Source organism: Xyrauchen texanus, chromosome 30, assembly GCF_025860055.1.
Source record: "Xyrauchen texanus isolate HMW12.3.18 chromosome 30, RBS_HiC_50CHRs, whole genome shotgun sequence".
Taxonomy (NCBI): domain Eukaryota; kingdom Metazoa; phylum Chordata; class Actinopteri; order Cypriniformes; family Catostomidae; genus Xyrauchen; species Xyrauchen texanus.
Genome location: NC_068305.1, coordinates 20129793 through 20143708, shown reverse-complemented (window position 1 = coordinate 20143708; position 13916 = coordinate 20129793). Strand labels below are relative to the sequence as shown.

Below are 13916 nucleotides of genomic sequence, written 5' to 3'. Positions count from 1 at the left end.
CTTAAACACATTTTACCCCCAATTTCCTTTAACGTAATGCATCCAGACATTTTACCTGTACTATTCCCATTGTTTTCAATGATGATTCTCAATACCATAACATAGTACATCAGGCTTTGTGAGGATCACCCTTTAACATTTATCTTTTTCTACATATTTGTAGATTATCCCACTCAGTTTTGCATTCCATACAGTATATTAATGATAAGGTTATGTGAAAAGGCTGGCATATACCACGGTTTTCTTAGATGATGCTTGACATTTTTGAAACCAGGACTAAACTCTTCATGAAGTTATGAAAAATAAAAGTGTGTAAACCATAAGACTATCAGCCAACTTAGCCATTGTGTTAAACCTGATTCTTAAGTGTATGAAAAAGAGAGTTGTTGGAGTAATGCAAAACTATAATGATCAGTTTGAAATATGAGAGCTATTTATCCATGTTCAGACATGTATTAGCTGTGACTTGTCTGAATGCCATTAACAGATGCAAAATGCTAGGAACAGGGTCAATTCTGCAATCAAGACAGTTGATTCATTTTCCAGAATTTGCATGAAGCAGAAACCTAATGTTGCAAATGCTGGCTTATGCTACAAATGCTTCATTTGCATCATGGTGTAAAACTAGCCCAAAGCATTGAACAGTAATTACAAACTTGCTTTACAGTGTTGATAGTCCGATTGTTCTTCTTGTATATTTATTCTATAAATGTATAAGCTGCTTAGTCATTCAGGTTTTACATGAAGTTATACCCTCACTGGGGTTTACAAATGCAGCTTTTGATTATAAATAAAAGGATGAATGGTAGATACACATTAAGAAATCTGTGCTCTACTTTGTGCTGTTGTGCTTTATCAATCAGTGTTGTTAAGAAAGGAATGCTTCTAATGAGACTTTTTCTGTGCAGGCTCGTCTCCCGGTAAAGTGGATGTCCCCCGAGAGCATCTTTGAATGTGTGTACACCTTCGAGAGTGACGTCTGGTCTTATGGCATCCTGTTGTGGGAGATCTTCTCTCTCGGTATGTTAAACTAATCTCATAATTTACTGTATGTTAGACCTGTTATGTCTCTACAATATACATTTTGTTAATTTAATAATTGAATACTGATGTTGTGCCTCTATAGGAAGTAGTCCCTACCCAGGCATGCCTGTGGACTCCAAATTCTATAAGATGATCAAGGAGGGATACCGAATGGAGTCGCCTGAATTTGCCCCAAGTGAAATGTAAGTCTGAGTTTATGCTTCTGCATGCCTCTAATTGTAGCTTGTTTTGAAGGTAAAAGACAGTTATCAGTTGACAGTTAAAAATCTTTCAACAGAAGAAGCAAGACAAGATAAAGACAGCTGAATAGGATCATGGGATCCTTTATCCATTGTTAAGGTGTATGTGTGGTTGGTATATGCACAAACTTTTCCCACTTAAACCAGTGCTGCTGTGTTGCTGTGTTCCAGGTACGAGATCATGCACTCATGCTGGGATGCCGACCCCTTTAAGAGACCCTCGTTTAGGAAGATAGTGGAAAAGATCGAACTGCAAATCTCAGACAGCACCAAACATGTATGTCTTTCTTATTCTCTTCGCCCTCTCTCTTTTGGCTTTACACTTTGTCCTAACCACACGTGACAGTGATAAGATTGCAGCATCTAATAGGAAACTACTGCATGTTGTGGCACAATCACACCCAATCAGTAATGTTTCATTGATGTTTAAAGGAATATTCTGTGTTCAATACAAGTTAAGCTCAACAGCGTTTGTGGAATAAAGTTGATTGCCACAAAAAGTAATTTCGACTCATCACTTGTTTATGTAAAAAAATTGTGGTTACGGTCAGGCACTTATAATGTACAGTTAGTGAAAGGGAGTAGACCATAAACATTCAATTACATACCGTTTCAAAAGTAGAGCCACACAACGTAAACATTATATGTCTTAACTTGATTTTAGTGTGATAAAATTCCATACTAACCTTTTTGTGTAAAGTTGTATTCACTATTACAACCTTGTTGTCATGATGATGTAACTTTGATAACCTTAACCCTATAATATTTTAAATGCCACAACGTTGGTCAATCACTAAAATCATGGATTACACATATAATGTTTACATCTTCTGGTATTGCTTTGAAACTGTGTGTATTTTAATGTTTATGGGCTGGTCCCATTCATTGTAAGTCCATTACTGTAGCCTCAATTTTAGTTTGTTTTTTAAATAAATGATAACCGAATCAAAAATTTTTTGTGGTAACTAAGATTTAGCCAATAAAGTTGTCGATTGAGCTTGAAGCTGTAGTGTGTCATTTCTGTGCCACAAAAGGCAATTGCAAAAATAAATACACTCTTAATCTGCTATTGGTCAAACTAACAGATAGTCCCTCCCCAAACCCATGCCATTGGTCCAGTCAATGTTGTTGTGTCGGTCTGAGCGGGTCACACAAAACAAACAGGAATGTTGAAAGTTCCACAGAGCTGCAGTGTTTACACGTTTTACCTTTGAATGGCTTATTTATAATTGCTCCTGCATATTAGGCTAGGATTTACAAATTTAGACCAGTGAGATTTCACAGTGGGCGGGGCTACGCAGCACAATGCAGCAGAAATAGAAAACAAAATGTCATGTCGCTTGTTGTGGCTGGTTTGGACACAAGCTAAAATTTACATGGAAAAGATACCTTTTACTGCTTGCCGCTTTATCACATTGCATATGGTTAGGACATATTTACTCAATGTTCAACATTACCAAATAGAAACTGATAAATTGCTTCTTTTCCAGATTTACTTAAACTTCAGCTCCAAGTTACCAGTAGCACCATGGCCCTGTGAGGAGTCGAGTTCTCATGTCCTTCGGCTAAACTCTGTCGGAAGTCACAGTAACGCCACTCAGCCCCTGCTCTCTGGCGACGATGTCTTTTTGGAGGGAACAGGGCCTCATCACCCTCCAGTTTGAAGATCCCATTCCCTATTCTCACTTAACTAGGGGCTCGGGAAAGTGGCATTCATCTATTGAGACTCTTAGCCCTAACCATGGTTCATTATAGCTGTCTGGCATACATGAGGTCTTTGGTGGAAAACACTGATCACAAGTCAGAGATGAGTCATATTCTTTCCATTACATTTCTTGCAGATTGTGTAAATAAGACTCCCGCCAGATATGGCAGTGATGGTGTTCATACCCATCAACATTTCATGTATTCTTTGGAATATTATAGAACATAGTTATTGAGTTTATGCTGGTATCACTCCATGGTACTATATCCAACAAGAGTCTGCAGGAGGCGTGAACTTGTTTAAATCTCTATGCTTTCAAATTTACTACGTTATTGTGTTATAAGTTGTATATTAACATACTAATGCTTCATTTGCTAATTGTCAAATTGTGTTTAAGAAAACACTTATGTGTTGAATATAACTTAATAACTGAGACTGCAAATGGTGTTTTTGTAAAAAACAAAAAAAAACAAAGCATTGCTTTTGCATGTGAATCCCAGTTATTTTACTATTAACTATTTTGCATATCATTCCTCTAGTACATTCAAATATCAAACACATCAAAGGCTCCATTATCTGGAGAGCACATGTTAATGCAGAAATGACTCAGACACAAGATTGTTTAGCGAACAGATGGCTTTGAGATTGCATCGTTGCTCTGATAGCTTGTGTTTCTAGAAATCGTGGGTTATTATGTTTTACAGACTTGACTCAGTTCCTCTGACTTCTACTTACCACACCAACTATTGTGCCTAACAGATTACAGATGATTTTCTCTGCTCTTTGGCCAATGGGAATTTTGCTGTTGAAGGTGAAGCCAATAGAAAAGCTTCTGCTGTTTAGAATTGGGTGCCAATGGCTTCTTGCTCTCTGTAGGAATATCCAATGAAGGATCTGCCAGTAGAGGAGAATAAAAGTGAGAGACTTTCTGTTAGTTAGATTAGCCAATAGGATTCTCATTTCATTATGGATCTGCCCAAGAGAAAAGGGCAGAGTAATCTTCTGAATATGAGCTACATACTGAATGATGCCTTCAACAGCAACCGTAGAACTCAGAGCTGTCTAAACATCTAGGCACTCAGTCAGTAGCTCATTTCCCAGGTCTCCCTCTGTTCTTTGTGTCCAGCTGCTTCCTCCGGCGGATGTTTCACTTCCACAAAGTCTCAGCCAGGGAGATCCAACTCGGCCCATCTCCCATCTCTAATGCTCCCCCCTTCCATCTTGCCACACTGGAACATTGTTTTAGATGGGCACTGACTTTCACTTCCATTTGCGCTAATGTGTTTGTGTATGAAAGCTGTTGTGTGTGTGTGAATGTGTAAATGCAGGTAATTTGCTTTCAAAATACCAGAGCACTGATGGGTTCCTCCAACAGAATTATTGTAGTTAATGAACTTCAGAGTTTCAGTTCAGCCACTACATACAGTACTTACAAAACATCACTGTTTGCTCTATACTTTTATGTAAATTATATATATATATCATAATGTTGCTTTTTTTGTTATCATGGTACGTTCTCTTATGTGCTGCAAAAATGTGACTTTTTATGTTACAATTTGTCATTTACATCTTCATCGCTAAATCTTTTGTCCTCGTTTTGCCTCTTGATTCATTTTAACATAAGTGCAGTTCTCAAACATACCAGGTACAGCTGGCTATATACTATATTTAATTAATTAACATGTTATAATCAGCAGTGCTTCTCATTTCAGTATTTGCAGTCGTTGTTTGATTGATGACAGTAAGAACATACATGAAAACTAAATGCAGTGGTCCAGGAATCCTAATAGTGACTGCAAAATGTGAATTTTTACATAAACGAAAGATGAGTTTATTTCTTTTGCTCCTGAAAAGAATCTTTAATGCATTTTATTGTATGTTTATTTTAGAGTTTTTCTTTTGAAAAATAAATGTGCAAATTTGTCTGTGTGTAGCACTTGTTACTTCAGAATATAAATAACTGAAACCCTGAATGTGAATAAATATGATGTTCTTAAATGATTTATTAAGGTTATTAGGTTCAAGGTTTTTAACGCTCCCTTGTCTTTGGCAATGATTTTACATCGCAGCATTTACCGGGTCAATTTGACCTGCACATTTTACTCGCAACATCTATTTTATCATCAATAACTAACCTTTCACTAATTTACAATAGTAGAATTTATAAAAATGTTATACACCATAAATGTATGTACAGTATGTATTTATTAGGGCTGTCAATGAATTCGCAAATAATTGCACGATTTGTTAATCAAATAAATCGCACATCAATATTTTCAGAAAGGCTTTCAAATAAAAATTTATCAAAATATCTTTAAATAATAATATAGAATTATATTAAAATAATTATAAATAAACATAATAAGTATAATGCTTCAGATAATTAAAATACATTATGTTGGCAGATGAGTAAAGCATTGATTACACAATATGAAAATTGGCTTAAGAAGGCAATATATTGTTTTATATTGAATGTTCATCTCATTGAACACAAAGTCACATTTTGTGCAAGGTGTTTCATGTCCTAAGTAAACTTATTACAAGGGCTTTTCTAAGGACATATGCATCAGACGGACGATTTTGGAGCAGTGGCATAGGCAGAATTTTATTTTTGGCCAGGCCTTGTCAAAAGTGAGTGGGCATGACTTTCACTCATAGCCTACACATTTCTTATAGCCAAAAGCAAGTGTAGCAGCCTCAATAACCAGGCCTTTTCAATCTTCCGTTCTTTGTTTTCATTTAAACGGAATCTGTAGTAAATGATACACACTAGAGCAAATACTTCAATGTCTCTATCCGTCACGTACATGTTTCTAACCATAGGTAAATAGCATGTCCAGGCACATCAAATTATTGCAGAATATAATCACAAATGCCCAACACTATCTACTGTTGCAGGTTTAAAATGCTGGAACTAATTAGTCAGATCAAAACTGTGGAGAGAATATCCCACCTCAACCAGTGATAATAGGACTTACCAAAAGTATGGTACACATTAATAAGGCACTTCATCAGTAGTATACACAAACTAACTTGAACACAATACACAGACATGAGCTTTTATCAGTTGTCAATTAAATCATAACACTGACAAACAACAACACAGCCTAGGATAGCTACCACCCCGTCCACCCTCCCCATACTAAAGAAACACAGAAAAAACAGTGCATGTAGTCATTGGCATGGTTACCATCACTCACAATGCTTTTGTGTTGCTAAATTGTCCATGGGGCAACTGTTTAGCACTTCCATGAGCGTAATATCTTTGCTGTTCTTTTCGCATTTTTCCGATTGAAATGCTGAATAAAGCCAGTGAATTCTGCATCCTCGACAGCTAGTCCATAGAGCCTGCATGTTGGTTTGAATAGTTCTTGGTGGCCAAATATTGTGGACCATGGCAGGCAGGTGATGTTTTCATGATGCTGTATATGTCTATGTAACTTTATGTAACGAGGAGTGGTGGTGGCGTAGTGGTTAAAGCACAGGGCTGTTAACCAGAAGGTCGCTGGTTCTAACCCCACGGCCACCACCATTGTGTCCTTGAGCAAGACACTTAACTCCAGGTTGTTCCGGGGGTATTGTCCCTGTAATAATTGCACTGTAAGTCGCTTTGGATAAAAGCGTCTGCCAAATGCATAAATGTAAATGTAAATGTAAATGTAACTTTGTAACAATTGCAGTGTTCATCAGTGTTCAAGTGACCGCAGAATAAGAACACTTTTGATGCAACTTTCATTTTTGCGATTACGTGACAGCCCACTCTGAAATGTCATGCTTGGTCATCAACTCTTCAGTTAACTTCATAACTTTGTAAAATGTCCCTCCAAACTGTTTCTGAAGTTGACCAAGTTCAATTTGAGATGTCCAATCAAGCCAATTGAGTCTGTGACCGAGAGCGTGGAGCTTTGAAAAACAAATTTAATAGTTTAAAAAACAAATCTAAATGTCACCGGCAAAAACAGAAAGTTCTTTGTTTGAAACTGGTGCAACAATCTGCTTCAAATTTGGTCTCTGCATATTTCTTTGAACATTGAGCTAGCATTTCCAGGATTGAATCTAGCAGAAGTAGCACTGCTTACCGAATCTTCTCTGGAGCTCCAAGCTTTGTCAATCTGGGTGCATCTCTCTCTGAATTTCCAGGAAGATAGCATGTCTATAAGCTCCAGTTGGGAATGTATGCAGAGAGTTCAAAGTCTCAAAAGATTTGCTTATGTGTTCAGATACTGAGGCCACCGTGCAAAGAACCAGATTTAGTCTTAGAGAACAGCATAGAACATAGATGCATAGGGAAAATGTAATTTCAGGATTACTTTGGTGATGGCCGTGCGACGTCTGAGTAGAGCAATGCTGAGAGAGTGAGTACGGTAAAGATAGACACCTGTGGGAAATCACCTCTAACAGCTGTTTTGTGTTTACAGTGAGGCCGGAGAGGAAGTTAAAGGGCAATTCAGACTGCCGGAGGGGAGAGAGAGAGCCGAGCCTAAAATTGTGTGAGTGTGTGTGCATTTTTGTGTGGGCTGAAAACAGTGTAAAAATAAAGAATTATGAGAACTGTTCACCTGGTCCCGCTTGCTCCTTGAGAGACTACAAGAACCTTGTCACACTGGTGCCAAAACCCGGGAAGGAGGAAGGATACACTGCTATCAAGACTTAGCCACTGAGATAAATCATCAGGTCACTCATCCAAATCCAACAGGCCCAACACCAGGCTCTCATGGAGCTACGAAAGGAGCAGGAACACGCTACTTTTAGATGCTCCTTTGGGCCCAAGTGGAGGACCGGCGGACATTGCAGAGCTTTTTGCTCCATGAGGGGGCTTCCACCGCAGGCAACAGTGGGCCCACACGCAATGCGCGCTAAGATGGTAGCTCAGGACGACATGTAAGAAAGCACATGGCCAGATCTCTGAAATTCCCACGAATGCAGTGGGCTGTCCATCTCTTGCCACTGCTGACAGGGGGGGTACAACTCGCGGCCCAACAATGTCCGGTCATCAACCTCCTGGACTTTGTTGACTTGTGGAAAGCCATCCTGCAAGATGTTAGATGGATTATTAGCGACTAACAACCTGCATCACCATTCACTTTCATTGCCTGGGAAAAAGCAGTACACAAATTCTTCAAATTTCTCAGTGTTCAACAGAAAAAAACTAATTCAGGTTAGGAATAACATGAGGATAATTAAATGATGACAGAATTTTTACTTTGTGCTATCTATCCCTTTAAGTTGTCATATTGAAATTAGGTATTGGCATTCAAGAGCGCTGGGAGACATCACTTTGAAGACAAACCAATGAAAAATATTTGTAAATGACAAAGTGAACTACATCCAATAATACAATATCATACAACTCATTTAACATTGCACTAATGCAGCTTTAGTATGTAGCTCCATAAACCTAACCTAACATAAACTTTGGCCTTTACTCTGTGTCCCATCTGTCATCTAAATACTGTCAGATTGTATCTAATACCTGAACCATGATTTTGTGCCATATTGTCAACCATCTGTGGAAGCATGCTGTACGGATTGCATTTCTAGAGCATAGCTAATGAAGACTGCAGCAACTGCTACATGTTCTCATGTCTCATGATTTTGCTCATATCTAATGGGCTGTAAATAATGCTAAAACTGTCTTTTCTGTGACAGCTGATACATTGAATGTGAGTTTGGCTTTGATGCAGCTCTGAACATCTGCTTCTACAGGGAAACAGGCATTTTCCCGTCTCTGAGTACATATGCTGGTCAATTGTTTTTTTTGGAATCCAAAACATTAGTCACTGCTTAAATTCTGAGCCAAAGTTGAAGTGCTTTGTGTATAGTTTGTAAAATCGTAGCTGGCATTTATAGTTTGAGCTGTTCTGAAGACATCCCAAGACTACAGATTCTCAGAGCATGTGAATCTCCCAGTACAGTCACAGTTTATTGTTCACATATCTGATAAGGAGCAAAGGATTTCCCACTATTGAAGATGACCAAAAATACATACAGTGAGTAAGCAGCACCTGAGCACTCCGCTTGATTCCCTGACCAGCTGAGAGAGAGATAAGGAGCGAGAGAGTAGAGATAAACTTTTACAACTCATTACAGTTTTTTTTTATGAGGCAAGAAACACCTGCACCAAACACCAGATGTTGAAGAGGTGATAATATTTACTTGGTTAATGAAGCCAGACTGTTAGAGTCATGACACAGTCAAACTGAACAGGCATTTCATCAGTGTTTGGTACCAAGAGTATAAAAGAGTTCCAAGTAATTCAGAAATGAAAATCAAAACAGTGGGTGGATTGCCCAACACATTGCTGGTTACATGTAAAATAAATGTTGAATGTGTTTCTTTGTTTTATCTTTGTGCAGACTTGAGGCTTGGTTCATATCCTTCAGAAACCGTTCAAACAGGGACAGTCAGTTGATAAATAAGGATCTGACGTAAGAGAGTAGTTTGAGCATACACCATTAACAGTATTTTCATGCTGAACTTCCTTATCTTTACCCTACACCTACAGACATGCCATCCTTCTATATTAGTGATACATGAATACAAACAATTATAGTGAAGGCTAATTATAGCAATGTAAAGAAGCCAAAAACCTTTGATCACACGTTATCTGCATGTTTTAATTCTACCCGTAAAGTATTCAAATTAAAACAATTTATCTTAGCTTAATTAAAAGTACTTTTAGTGTGTGTGTGTGAGAGAGAGAGAGAGAGAGAGAGAGAGAGAGAGACTTTGACTTTTAGGGTCTCTTTTATTTACAAAAATATTTTTCCTTACAATCTAAGCTTTTTTTAAAACCAGAAAAGGACAAAGATACCATAGCTATAAATATAACGCTATACCATAGGTAATAAAAATAAAAATTTAAAATGACAAAAATGCATATATATATATATATATATATATATATATATATATATATCTACACACATATATACCTACATACATACATATATACACACCTACACACATGCATCACTTAAACACCTTAGACATTCATTTGCAAATTACCATCAGTATCAACTTCACACACACATTGATTAACTTCCCATTTACATTTGAAAGTTTCAAGATTATCAACTAGTTTATAATAAGCATACTCTATTTTAACACGTGTTTTTATCAATCCTTTCAAAATTGCTAAAACATCAGTTGACCCAGTGTCATTCAGTTTTCCTTTACGTGACACCCATATGGCCATTTTTGCCAGTCCAAATAAAAAGTTTAGCAAAACAATGACTTCCTTTTTAGAGAGAGAGAGAGAGAGAGAGAGAGAGAGAGAGAGAGAGAGAGAGAGAGAGAGAGTGTGTGTGTTGAGGGGTTTTCTCTAATGAGTTTCACATTCCTGTGGTTTTTGTGGCATTGCTGACAGTTTGACCTGTTCACTGTGCTCAGAACAGGATAGGGAGAATGAGAAGGGTTGGAGGATGGAGGGGTGTATGAAAGAAGATGAAATTATATGATGAAGAAATGCAGTACATAGAGGGGAAGAGAGAGTCTCAAACTGCCACATCTGACTTAATAAAATAAAGACGATGCACACATACTGTATATCATATCAAATTAAAAGAGATACAAAGGTATTTGCACTATATTGCAGTTCACTGGTTGCTAAGATTGGTAATAGCAGAAAATTTACTAGGGTTTTTTATTTGTCTACTTAAATTAGCCTGCATCATTACCCCTCAACTATCATTCCCTAGGGGATTATTAAATCATAACACTTAAAAGATATTTTAAAGACAGGGGCCTGGGGCCCCACAGGGCCCTGAACAGAGCCTCAATATACTGCCTCAATACACTATACACTTCCCTAAGTGAAAATAACCCACTCCTAAGTCTCTAGGACATACACACAGATCTGGAGATATGATCACTCTGTTCACTATTCTATGTTAAGTCTATGTAATCTCCTTAAAAGGCCACACAATTTAAGCCATCACTCTTGTCTGCAGTGCAAATGGTGCTGGATGTGTTAGATGCTGAAATTTATAAGGAAGAAGAATTGGTTAGGGCATTTTGGAAAATCCCTAAGCAATGGTCCGTGTTAATTATGTGACATAATTTGAAAGCGAAGACTGTTGTACCAAAATTAAGAAGAACAAAAAACATAAAACACAAAACTCAAAATATGTTTTTTTGCTTAATTTGCTCAATGCAACTTTGATGTTGGGGCCTATAATATGAAAATTCAAAGACAGAAACTAATAATAAACTTGATATTGTAAATATATTATTTGCCTTTTTTAAAAATTAAATTAATTAATTATTTATTTATTTTTACAACTATAACAGTGGTATTTGTAACAAGACCATAGTAAACACATGGAAGCATGGATCTTCTTCACTGCCTGGTTAGACATAACATGATTTCTATAAAAAAAAAAAACTATTGCACTTTGAAATTATAAACAGTAGACATACTCTAAACACATGTAAAAACAATAAATACAAAATATAAATATTTATAGGTTGTAACAAAAATTTATTATACATTATATTCCCTCACTCCCCTACTGTAGCCTATAACAAATTTAATAGAGCTATAGAAGTGATATGATCATATATATTATCAATCTGTTTCTGCCTAAAGTACAGTTAGTGTTACTATAGTAAATTCAAGGGTGGTGATGTAGTATTCTGTGCTGGATTCAAATGGTTCCACTTCTCGCGCCTTGCTTCTCACTGATTCTCACAGAGTTCAAGAGCTCGAGCTTTAAGAACTTTGTGCTCACACTGTCCTGTCCATTGAGCCATACCCATCTACAGAGCCATACAGGTGCATTAGCCAAGTTTGTGCCTCCGCCTGTGTATTTGATGCTGCTAAACCAGATACTTCGTCGCTAGACTTTAAAATCAGATGAACTGCGGTACAAATGCATACCAACTCGTATAATTGAGAACCAACTGATATACTCCAAGTCTAGATAAACCTTTTAATGCAAAGAGGAACTTGTCGCTAGATTTGATGATAAACGCCCCCCATTTGTAACCAAATGCCATTTGTAGAGTCATTCTTTTCTGGTATTCAACTAATCTGCTGGTGCTGGGTAGTAACGGATTACAAGTAATCTGGATTGCGTAATCAGTTTAAAAAATCAAGCACATGTAATTGGATTAAATTACATTTTAAGATACTCGTAACTGGACTACAGTTACTTTTTTATATATTACATGATTACATATTAATAAAGCAATTGCAGTAAATTGTTAATAACTTCTTGATCATCCTAATCATTTTCTTTTTCATTCTAAATCAGCACATCACCGATACATGTTCGGTAAGTCTTTGAGAGTTTTCGGAAGAGAGGGCGATGTGTGTATTGAACTCAGAACTGATACTCGCTACTAGCCAGCCAGGTGAAGATGGAACAGTCTACCTCAGCATTTAACCACTGGTTCTATTTTTAAAAATGAAATTACACCAATGGTGTGAAGCTTACACATTGAACTTACTTGCTTCAAAGGATCTATTGTATGCCTTCTTTTTTTTCTTCTTCTTTTTTTCCCCTCCCCTTTTTCTCCACAATTTGGAATGCCCAATTCCCAATGTGCTCCAATCCTCATGATGGCGTAGTGACTCGCCTCAATGCGGGTGGCGGAGGAATCTTAGGGGGCTTTCACACTTGGTTCGATTGCCTGTTCCGAACCCGAGTTCGATTGCTCCCCCCTCCCCCCTGCCCCCGATGGACTGTGTTCACATTATATATTTGTATCCGAACCGCGTTATGCTTGCGTCATCAAGCTGCAGCTGGTGCGTAATCGTGTTGCTTGATAACCGCGAAATGAAAAGGCGTCAAAATTCAATGAATAGACTTGCTCGGTTCACATTTGTTCTTCTTTTTTTAACCTTTGGTTTTGTTTTCAACATCAAGATACAGAAACACACTTAGCGTCTGTCTGCCGCAAAAATACTGAAATCGTTCAAAAGACAGCGGGCTGTCCGCCGAAGACAATTTTTGCGAAGGCAAGCAGAAATCATCTCTCTGCTTGCAGTGCGCGTAGCGCAGTGCGTCAATCCCGCTTTCGTCAAGGTAAGTGTATACACACGCACGCGATGCACGCGACGCGACGCACTAAAGTAAACTCTTTCCGCTCATTTTGAAAGTGACGCGTGTGAGACTGACGACCACATTATACGCCATCAATAGCGGTTCACTTCCGCGGTTTGGTTCGATTACGCTCATATCAGCAGCGAACCGTACTGGAGTTCACATGAACCGTACCCCAGACCACCTTTTTAAGTGGACCCGAGTACGGTTCGCGGGTGCGCACCCGAGTTCGGAAGACAGCGTTCACATCATCCAAACGAACCGAACTCTGACGTCATTCGAACCGGGGTGCGCACCAAAAGTGCTAGTGTGAAAGCCCCCTTAGTTGCCTCCACATCTGAGATCGTCAACCCGAGCAGCTAAAATTAAATAAATAAAATTTGCAGCAATATAAAAACAACGCCCATCACTCCCTTGTAACTGCTGATGCAGTAGTTCACTGCATGAAACCTGACAATCGTTCCATATGTAACTCTGTAGGAAATATTCTGCTCAAATAGATTTTTCTTGCTATTCAAAAGATAATATCTTGCACCTCAGCTTTGGAATAGGGGATGGACTATCAGTAAGCAGTAATTGCTGTTAGATTTAATGTTTATTTAATTCATGAAATGTTCAATGCACTTTTTAAAAGTCATAAGGAGCTCTTTTTGTGAGGCTCTTTTTGTTAGTAATAAAGAATGTAATGTATTTTCTTCCTCTGAACTTTTACATTAAAATGTTTATCCTACTCAAATGCATGTGACATAAAATAAAACAGAATTAAGTTGATAGTAATACGAAAGTAATTGGATTAGATTACCCCAAAAATTTACTCCACAAGATTACATTACTGATTGCATTTTTTGTCATGTAATTTGTAATCAGTTCCTGATTACA

General features: G+C 37.7%; 1 protein-coding gene across 2 annotated transcripts in view; it reads left to right on the top strand.

Annotated features, from left to right (window-relative positions):
* The window catches only part of LOC127623811 (mast/stem cell growth factor receptor kita-like), a 47033-nt gene extending 43610 nt beyond the window's left edge, over positions 1-3423 (top strand). For both annotated transcript variants that reach the window (XM_052098335.1, XM_052098334.1), the window contains exons 18-21: positions 909-1020; positions 1127-1226; positions 1455-1560; positions 2774-3423. In XM_052098335.1, the coding sequence (XP_051954295.1) occupies positions 909-1020; positions 1127-1226; positions 1455-1560; positions 2774-2947 (492 nt within the window). In that variant the 3' untranslated portion in view covers positions 2948-3423. The remainder of the gene's footprint in view (positions 1-908; positions 1021-1126; positions 1227-1454; positions 1561-2773) is intronic.
* The last annotated feature ends 10493 nt before the right edge of the window (positions 3424-13916 follow it).